The sequence below is a fragment of the Neophocaena asiaeorientalis genome, unplaced genomic scaffold, assembly GCF_003031525.2.
Source record: "Neophocaena asiaeorientalis asiaeorientalis breed wild unplaced genomic scaffold, Neophocaena_asiaeorientalis_V1.1 scaffold543, whole genome shotgun sequence".
NCBI classification, from domain to species: domain Eukaryota; kingdom Metazoa; phylum Chordata; class Mammalia; order Artiodactyla; family Phocoenidae; genus Neophocaena; species Neophocaena asiaeorientalis.
In genome coordinates this window covers 1,414,945-1,425,209 of record NW_020173671.1, presented here as the reverse complement: position 1 = coordinate 1,425,209, position 10,265 = coordinate 1,414,945, and the positions used below count along the sequence as shown (strand labels likewise).

General features: G+C 63.7%; 1 protein-coding gene across 1 annotated transcript in view; it reads right to left on the bottom strand.

Moving 5' to 3' along the window:
* Window positions 1–46: 46 nt before the first annotated feature.
* Window positions 47–10,265, bottom strand: part of NTN1 (netrin 1) — a 179,249-nt gene continuing 169,030 nt past the window's right edge. The window contains exon 6 of the mRNA XM_024748374.1: window positions 47–382. Within this exon, the coding sequence (XP_024604142.1) occupies window positions 54–382 (329 nt within the window). The 3' untranslated portion in view covers window positions 47–53. The remainder of the gene's footprint in view (window positions 383–10,265) is intronic.

Genomic DNA, 10,265 nt, shown 5'->3' with positions numbered 1-10,265 from the left:
CGCGGTGGCGGGGCGCCCAGCCCGCCCGGCGCGCCGCTGCACCCCACCCCGCGCTAGGCCTTCTTGCACTTGCCCTTCTTCTCGCGCTGCTGGAACTTGCGCAGCCGCCGCGCCCACGTGTCCCGCCACTGGATCACCAGGCTGCTCTTGTCCGCCACGATGCCGCTCTGGTCGGGCGAGTCCTCCGCGTTGCCCAGCAGTAGGTACTTCTTGAGGGGCTTGATTTTGGGGCACTTGCAGGCGATGTCCCGCGAGCGGATCCACAGGTTCTGGTCACCGCGGCGGATGCGGCTGGTGCCCTGCTTGTACACGGAGATGATGTTCACCGTAAACTTCCACCAGTCCCCTGCCTTGTCCGCCTTCAGGATGTGGATCTGGACGGCTGCAAGGAAGCACAGGCAAGAGGGTGGGCCACGGGTGCCGCCTGGACCCCGAGCTCCTGCGTCCAGGAGGGCCAGGGATGGGGCGGCCTGTTTGATGGAGAAGGGAAAGAAGACCCGGAGCGGGGAAGTGACTGCACGGGGTACCCGGCTAGGAAATGCGTGTGTGGTGGCAAAGCTGATACTGGGGCCAAGGCCGCTGTTCCAGGAAGCCATATGTCCTGTGTTTTAGGTGCCACCCAGCACTGTCTTTGGGGACAAGACCTTTTAGGGTCCATGTCTTTGGGGACAAGCCCTTTTAGGGTCCAGGAAGGTGCTGTAGGTTCTGACCATATCCCCAGAACTCTGGGCAGAATCCAGCTGCTGGGGTAGGTGCCCTCCATGAGCACAGCACTGGCCGCTCAGCACAGGCTCGGGGGAACCTCCTCAGATGGTACCCCCTGGGCATTTCCAAAGGCCCCGTCACTTAACATCAAGCCTCATGACACCCCTAGACATACAGCCTTGCCCTTGATCCAATCTCAGAAAACCATAATGGGGTCTCAGTGCCCAGGTGCAGCGCACGCTGAACAGCCCTTCAGGGTGGCTGCAGCGTCTCTTCCAGAGTCCAGGATCCTTGTCCTGCCCGCCTCCCATCCCTTCCAGACTGCCTTGTCTCCCTGGCCTCCTGACCCTCTCCCCGTTCTCAGGCCCTTCCCCTCCCTTTCAATTCTCTGCTCCTCCTTCCCTGAGTAGAAGGGGTTCTCAAGCTGGAGCAGGCATCAGAATCCCGTGGAGGACTCGTCAAACCCATGGCTGGCCTCACCCCAATTTCCTATTCAGTAGATGTGGACTGGGGCCCAGGACCGCACACCTCACACATTCCCAGATGCTGCGGGTCCAGGGAACACACTTTGAGAATCAGTGCGCTAGTAAACGTTAACAGGTGTTCTTTCTGCAGGATATTAAGAGATACTTCGTAAAAGGAGGACATACTTTTTTGTTTTGGGGGGGGGGGATTTTGCTCAAATATGTGAAATACTGGCTTAAACAAAGGAAGTCGCCTTAGTGCAGGACTTTTCTGAGCCTTTAATCTACAAAGTATGTGCACACACGCGTGTGTTGGCTTCCCAAGCAACTGACTGCAGGACCCTTTGGCTGGTGCATCTCAAGGCACCAGAGCCCCATGGAGCCTACCTGGGGACCTCCTGGTGGTGGGAGAGACACACAACCATTCCAGGGGTAAGTGCAGAGGTCTCTGCTGTACTAACCCCCGTCCGAGGGAAACCTGGACTCCCTCCCCACGGTCAGAACATGGCGCCTTCCCCTTGCCACCACATCCTGTATACCCCTCGATAGGCTGAAGATCGTGGACCTGAGCCCGCCTGAGAAAGGAGCTCGTCTCCCCAGATTACAGGTGAAGGGACCAAGACAAGGTGCGCTCCAGCCACGAGGACATGTTCCAGCCACGAGGACATGTTCCCAGGGAATGCCATGAGGTAATCACCTGCCCGCTTCGCTCTGGGCACTGGGCCCACCCACAGCTTGGCCTGGCTGGCCTCTCTCAAGGTCTCCCCAGGCCCTCCCCGTTCCCCTCCTGTGCCCACACTTAGCCCCAGGGTGATGGGAAGGGGCAGGGACGGCTGGGCCCTCCACCGAACGCCATCTGACTCATCCTTCTGGGGCGAGGGAAGTGGCGCATTTTCCCGTATTTTCATTTCAGCTGTTTCTGGGCATCCTCAACTTTGCACTCCAGTCTGAGGGCTCCAAAGAATGGCTGCCATGGCAACCGTTTCCATGTTTCTGTCACCAAGGGACTCAACACTCAGTGTGAACTCTGAGGTGGGGGTGGGGAGCCCTCCAGCCTGGAGAAGTGGCTGGGCTGTGTGTGTTTGACTGCGCAGATAGAGGTCACCGTGGCAACTGCGTGCCCCTCAGCTAAGCAAAGGGGGAGCCGTCCCCAGCATCCGCGAGAGCCCCGGTTTCCTCTCCTTGGGACTGAGCTGAATACAGAATGCGCCTCCCCCAGGATGCAGCTGTTTGCCTGTGCGGGACCTCAGACCCCCAGCCCAGCCACAGTGTCCCCCCAACCAGGGTGGGCTGGGGTGGCCAACAAGGATGCTGCAGAAGGCACCTCTGGCTTGGGCCCCGGGAGAGCGTGGCTTTGATCGTATGTTGGTGTTAAGAGCTGAACTGTGTATCTCCCCCCCGCCCCCCGGCAAAATTAATACATTGAAGTCCTAACCCCCAGCGCCTCAGAAGGTGGCAGTATTTGGAGATAATTACCTCTTAACGACTTTAAGAGGAAGTTATAAAGGGTGGGCCCTAATCCAGTATGACTGGAGTCCTCCTAAGAAGAGATTAGGACAGACACGCACAGAGGGACAACCACGTGAAGACACAGCAAGAAGACGGCCGCCTACGAGCCCAGGAGAGAGGCCTCAGAGGAAACCAACCCTGACGACACCTTGATCCAGTACTTCCAAACTCCAAAACTGGGAGAGGGTCTTGGGCCTCAGGGCCAGGTGGGAAGGCAGAGCTGGTGAGGCCAGAGAGCTCTCTGGACAAGCTCAGGCCCCGGGCTGGCCCCCAGGGGCCCTTCTCCCTCCCCAGCCCTGTCGGAACGTGACTCTTCCCTGTAGGACCCACCTTGCCTGCCTGGTCTGCATTTCCCCCTGCCTCTTCCCCCTGGCAGGGCATCTGGAGCAGCCGCCACCCTGCTTCCCCAGCCCAAAGGGGACCCACCTAACACTGAGGACGCAGCCCGGAGGGGCATCTGGCCCTGGACACCTTGCTGTCCTCAAGCAGCCAGGGGCCGAAGCAGTGGACACAGGTCGATGGGGACGAAGCACTGGTCCTTGTCGTCCTTCCACCCCAGCAGCGCCCTGGCAGCCGGCTGGGACGGCACGGGGCTAGGGGCAGGGGCGGGTGGTGGTAGATTCATGTGATGATGCTGGAAAAAGTCCACATTTCCGCTGCCCTTGGCAACGCCTCTGCATATTACACAGCCCACCAAGTATGAGCGGCACACACAGTGCGCAGGCCAAGTCCCCGCAGTGCACACACGGCCGAAAATACACACTGAAACTGTGACCTCAGGCAGACCTACTCGGCCCCCTCGGGGAGCACGCAGGGCTCGGCTGCCACCTCTGATGCCCTGCCGCCTGGGAGCCAGGGATGACCGGGGTCTCCTGGGGGCCTGTGGCACCGCCCAACCGGGGTTGGGGGGGGCACTTGGTGCAGCGGCCGTGGGCCCATGGTCCCCGAGGGTGTGCCCCTTACACCCACACGACGCTCACTCCAGGCCAACGACCCTCAGTCCTAAGTCCCCATCCCTGCACTGCTGTCCTAAACTGGCCTCACAGGCAGGATCCCCCATCCCTCATTCAGAAACGAGGCAGATGAGACGACCCTCAGAAAGACAAACGGTGAGATCAGACCATATCAGACCGGGCGATAAGAGGCGTGCTGAGACCCCCCCACAGGAAGAGGGAGGGTCCCAGCACAAAGCGACCGGGGCCAGACTCTGAAGCGCAGACGAGGGAGTGGCTGAGGCCGACTGGCCGGGAGGGGAGGCTGCCCACACCTGCTGGTGCCTGGGGCCCCACACTCGGGATAAACATCCCCGTCTCAGGGTCCACACCATACATGCCTGCCCGCCCTCCCTCTGAGCCCTGCTCACCCAAACGTGAGGGCACAGGATGGAGCGGGCACCCACAGGAAAGCAAGGGGCGCACGCAGCCTCCGGAGAGCAAGGAGTCAGCCCCTGGATCCCAGGGGCCAGGCTGCACTTAGTCTCCTGGCCTCGGGGTCCCTGGGCTGCCAGTTTCTGTAGGAAAACCTTCCTGCGGCAGGCCCCAGGGCTCTGGTGAGACTGCAGGCAGCCCCGAGCAGCTGCCCCCCTCAGCAAGTCCGGGGCTCACAGGAAGGCCTCCTGTACCAGGAGCCTTCCTCGGCCCCCAGGGCAGGGCCGTGAGGACTGATCTCTGCTCGCCCTCCAGCCAGCCTCCTGGCTACTAGGGGCACACACCTCTCCAGCCCTAGGCAGAGGCCTGGCCCTCGAGGGCGAGCCGTGACTCCAAGTGGGGGGGGGGGGCGGAAAGAGGGCCAGGCCCCGGAGGCCAGGGCCAGCGAGAACAGCCGGTGCCAACACCGGGCTCGTTCTGGCCACGGGGCAGGGGGCTGGGAGGCAGGCCGGAGGCCTCGGCCAGCCCGGGGTGTCCTCTCAGCCCCATTCGTGGCTCAGCCCGAGGCCCCCGTGTGTCCTTCCATAGGCGCAGACCTCTGGCCATCCTTCCCGGGGTGCCAACCTCCACTGAGTCCCAGCACCGGCAAAGGCAAGCTGAGAAGTGGGGAGCTCCAGGGCCCAAAGGGGGCCACGCGGCCCCATGGCAGCCCCCTCCTCAGTCCAGAGCCCCTGTTCTTTCCAATCCTCCCTCCCTCCCCAGCTCCGGCCCAGGAGACCGAGAGTCTGTCAGCTCTGGGCCCTTCGAGGACCTGGCGTTGCCACCACCTTGGACAGTCTGTGACAGGCGGCGGCACTGGGCTGACTGATGCCCACGCCCACTTGCAGGTCTCGGGGACGTCCCGCCGGCATCAGAGCTCCTGGCCAGCCAGGTTCTAGCACAGCTGCTAGGTCAGCAAGGAGTACACAGTGCACATCCATCGGGGCGCAGCCCGAGACGGATGACCTGCTGGGCGGGGCCTGGGGCAGCGGCCGTGGCTCAGACCCTGGGGGGATGGGGGGACGGCGTGAGGGGTGCGCCCGTCTCCTCTCCCCTGACACCTCTGCACGGAGGCTTCCTGCCTCCTGGAGGTCTCCCAGATTTATGGGCTGCTCGGTGCGGGTCCCCGGGGGCTTCCCAGCAGCTGCCCTTCCCAAGGAGGCTTGGGTGGTCAGCCGTACCTTCCTGTTGGGCCCGTGCAGCCAGGGAAGGCTTGTCACCCATCTGCCTCTGAGACAGCAGCCAGGACGAAGTGGGGGAGGACACTAGCCCCACAGAAACCATTAAAACCACGCGGCCCCATAAATCTCCCGGCACGGAAAGCGTGTCATGAGTTGCAGCTGCTTTCATAAAGCGCAGCTCTGACCACATGTTTCCCAGCCCCCTGTGAAGGTCAGAAACGGCCGAGCGGGGCCAAGCCTCGTTCGCAGGGACGCTAACCTGTGGCGGGGGCACGGCAGCCCTGCCCGGTGGAGGGTTGGAGGCGTGCTGTGGTCAGACCACCCCCCGCCAGTCGGAGTCCTCAGGAACCCCGGGGCTGCCCCGCCCACCAAGGCCCCACCTCAGACCTTGAGTAAAGCGCGGACACCCGGCTCGGGGCTGGTGAAGGCTCCCCCTTTCCCTCCTCAGCCTAAGAAGCAACGGTACGCCCCTCTCTCTAAGACCACCAGCAACACAGAGGCGGCCTCAGCTTCGCCTGCTGGGTCCCAGTGCTTGGGCTCTGTTCTGGGGAGGGGAGGGGGTGAGGTGCCTGGGACTGATGCCGGGGGCTCCCTGGAGGAGGGGCCCTCAGGAGAGCTGGGAATCAGAGAGCTGGGCTCCGGGGAGGCTACTGGCCCTCTGCCCTAGGAGATGGTCCTGGTCTGACCCTGCCAACACCCCCGGCCCCCAGGCGAGATGCGCTCAGGAGACTGGCCGCCCGGCTTTGTGAGAGACTCAGGCAGGAGAGTGGAGCTGGGCCCTGCCCTGCCCCAGCGGGGTGCCCTCCTCGTGGAGGCTGGTGTCCCCTGCAATCAGCCCGAGGGAGAACGCCCCGGGTGCCCCCTCCCAGCCAGAAGCAACCGAAACGGCCCAGGCAACTCCTGATCCGGTGCATGTGCCCACACCCATCATGGGCACGGCCCCAGCTGTCACGGTGCCACCCTGGAGAATGGCCGAGGCTCCCCGCCCTCCCCCACGGGCCTCACACGCCTCAGGAGATGCCCCACCACCCACATCTGCCCCCCATGCCACGTACACACGCGCACACACACAGCGACAGTGGGGCTGGGGAAGTCCCCCAGGTCGGTTCCCATCATCAGTGGGGTTCGGCCTCTGGAGGAGGGCAGGCAAGAGAGTCAGCCTCCCCGCCGTGGCCTCAGCCCAGACCCCGCGCCTCCAGGGCTCACATTCTGGCTGCAAGTTCGTACCCACTCCTCAGCGGGGCCCCCGCGCAATGGTTCTGCCACAGCCGTTGGCAGCAAACCCTCTACACAGAGCAGCCCCTCCTCCCGCGCTGGGCTGGCACCCAGGACACCGTGCGTGGAGCCCTGTCATGGAAGGCAGGCGTCCAGCAGCAACTTTGGTCCCCTTGCACCCTCTGAACACGGCACTCGCTCAGCTCCGAAGAGTCAAACCACCCTCAAGGGATGGAAGCTGCTTCCCCAAGAACACCCAGAGAAGGGGCCTCAGGCCCGGAAACAGGGGCCAAAGCAGGATCCTAACCAGAGCCCTGCTGGCGGAGGCGCCCACTCGGGGTGACCCTTCACAAGCCTCTGAAAAGCTGTTCTGACCTTAGACCAGGCCTGCCTCCCCGCAGGTAGCCCAGGCTGCTCAGAGGTGGTGGAGCTCTCGGGGCATCCCCACCTCCTGTCAGCCTGAGCCTCACACAAGCAGGTGAAGCGGCAGGTGTAGGAAGACCCCAGGAATAACGACGGTACTGGAGTCCTCGCGCCAAAGGCTCTAACCCCGGGGAAGTAGGGTGTCATCCCACTGGGGAAAGATGCCCATCCAAGCCCCACATGAGTGGGAGAAGTGCTCTGTGATCCTGGAGACAGGTGGCTGGTGAACGGGGACAAGACAAGTGTTGCCTGTCTGTAGGGGAAGGAGGCCCATGTCCCTGGGCACCTTGGACAGATCCCCGCCTTCCCCCACCCCCGACTCCAAGCCTCGGTGTCCCAGTCTGTGAGATGAGAGAAGACACCTTCCATTAGACAGCCTTCCCTACCCACACCTCCTTTCTAAAACCAGATGTTCAGAGGAGAGGATGCTGCAGGGAGGAGGACAGACGGGCCCAGCAGGTCCCTCTGGAGCTGGCACCCTGCAGCTGCTGGGGCGACAGAGGTTGGAGGCCCAGGCTCTGGGCTCCCGTCTGTGGAGATGCGGAGGGCTGCGGCCCGTCATCCCCTTCACGCGGCAGGAGGTCCCGATGGGTGCAGCGCCTTGTGGGCTCAGGGGCCTCTGTCGAGCTGTCACTGGGGCCCACTGGCCCTCGCTGCCCAACCTGGTGGTCACCCGCATTCTGCGACCTCAGGCTGACTCATGCCGACCCGGCTGCACATCTGGCCTCCATATGGGGCTGGCACTCTGAGGGGGGAGGTCACATCTGGCTGGGGAAATCAGAGGATCCCCAGGGGGCTGGTGACCCCCGGGGAAGGGTCAGTGAGCCCCTGAAACGCCATGCCACGTGCTGCCGGCTGGGCTGCGTCCCGCTCCCCGGAGCCGGGGACAGTGCTGGGGCAGGGGCGGGGACAGCTGGCCCCTCCCGGCCCCTGCTAACTGCCCTGAGGGGGACAGCCCCCAGGGTGCCCCTCTACCATCTGCCCACCCCCAGGCCCTGATGTCACAGCCCGCTGCAGACACGGGAGCCGGGCCCCCAGGACGGGGTTGATAACCGGCCCCGTGTTCCCTACTCGAAGGGACTGATCCTGACCAGGAATAGCTATTGACCCCAAGGTCGAGAAAAGGAAGGGCAGGGGGTGTCCAGAGGGGGAGAGGCCATCATTTGCCTAGAGGCCCCGTGTCCCTGTCCAGGCCCGAGTTGTGAGGCTCTCCCCATCACCCCCGCTCACCTCATCCCGGTCTGAGCAGCCAGATGAGAGCCCACAAGGGCCGTACCCACCACCTACACCTGCTCCACGCGAATCTGCGGCCACTCTGCCACCAGCATCGTCTCCACTGCCGGCTCGGCCTCCCCAGCCTCCATCACGGACCCGCCCGTGACCTCCCTCCACCGCATGGGCCGAGCCCGTGGCTGAATGGCCACGCCCACCCCGCCACTATGCCCAAGGTCTCGTCTCCGACAGCCCCACCTGCCCGACGCTCACCCCAACACCGCGGTGACCACTCCTGCTCATCCCCACGGAGATGTCTTTGCAGCTTCTCAGGAGCCAGGAGTCAAGGGTCCCGTGGGGGAACCAGTCTATGAGCCCCCCCAAAGGGGGGCTGCACCCGCTCTGCTGCCCAAGGCTCAGCGCCCTGGCATGGGGGCAGGCTGAGAGCACAAGGACCTCAGGCCTCGGAGGCCCCGGTCTGGGGCGTGTTCTTTACCTCGTTGAGTCTCAGCATCCCAACGGCAGGAATAAAAAGCCCTCTCTCACAGGTGTTTCTGAGGATTCGCTAAGGGTGAGAATGAAGGCTGTGAGGTGCCCACCCGGGGCCTGCAGGGCAGGGACAGACACCGGCCTGGCAAGGCCTCTTCTCTGGGGTTTCCACTGCCCCAGAAGGTACAGGGCTCTCGGGGGCGGGGATCCGCTTAGGTCCCCAGGCCCACCTCTGCCGGGGCCCCCAAGAAGGCACACGCGTGCACGCACAACCTCGTGAACGCAGCTCCTCCCCACGGACGCCAACAGAACTTCCTCTTCGAGCTGTATCCTCAAAATCATCCTTGAGGGATCGCAGCAGGAATGCTCGAGACAAATCCTCTCATGAGAAGCGTTCTGATTTTCCATCCGGTGGTGCCAAAACGTCTTTCAACAAAAGGGGCGACTAATAAACATTTCTGGGAACGAATCCTTTTTCCAAGAACTGGCAAAAGTGAGATGATCTCACCTTTCAGAATGCGAGCTGTCTGTCTCCTCCCGCCTCCCCCCACCGCCCCACTTCTGCATCCCGGGGAGGAAGAAGAGACGGGTGGCAGCCCCCGTGTGCCAACGTGAGCGGGACTGGCTCTCGGTGGCCTCAGAGTGGCTCCTGCATGCGGACGTGAGCCCAGCTGCCGAGGCCCACAGCAGCGTCTCGCCCAGCCTCCCCGGCCTCCAGCCCTGCACCTCCACACTCCCTCTTCTCCCGTTTCCCCAGCCTGCTCCTCCCTCTGTGCTCAGACACTTTGCTCCCTCTGCCTGGGAGCCCTGCTTTGCCCCATGAGCACTGGCTACCTGCGCTCCCTCCTCCAGGAAGCCCTCCCTCTACACCCTCCCTGGAGGAGGAACCAGGCCCCATTCTCGTCCCACCCCAGGCCGGACCCTGGCCACACGTCTCCCGTCCATGCTGTCATTTGTGTGCGCATCTCCCCTCTGATTCCGGAAACTCCTGGAGGGCTGAGCCTGTGTCTCCTCCACCTCTGTAAGCCCAGCACCCGGGACGGGATGGGGCACACAGCAGGCGCCTAATGAGTGTCCGAGGAGGGACTGGCTGAGGTGGGGACGCCGTGTGAGGGGGCAGGACCTCCTGGGACGGGTGTGCGGTGCCCACGCAGAGTGGCCACGGGAGCCGAGGGGAGGTCGCGCCAACACCAGGAGGTGAGTGGGGACCAGACAGTGGAGCCTCCCAAGGAGCACAGGGACCAGCGAAAAGGAAGCGGGGGGAGGGAGGCTGAGGGGCAGGGGCAGGCCGGCCCCTCTTCCATGCGGGCCAGGGGTTAGAAAGTCCACTCCCCACACCAGCCAAGGGGTGTCTCAGCCTGAAGTCATTGCCAGGCCTCAGCCAAGAGTGCAACATCCCTACGGTAAATGCCCCGGGGACAGCGTCACCTGCGTGCCTTGCCTGACTCTGTACACACCCACCGAGGTTCTGGAGCCCCGGGCTTCTGGGTAGATGCGCCGCGGAGCCAGCGACTCCAGGAGGGACGCATGCGCTCTGCCTGCGTGGGCGCCGCCGAGGGGATGCGGGCTTCGTGGATGTGCTCACGCATGCACGCACACACACGCACACACCTACACACGCTTGCTGGGAGCATTTATGCCAAGGAAGGGCCCCTCTAGGC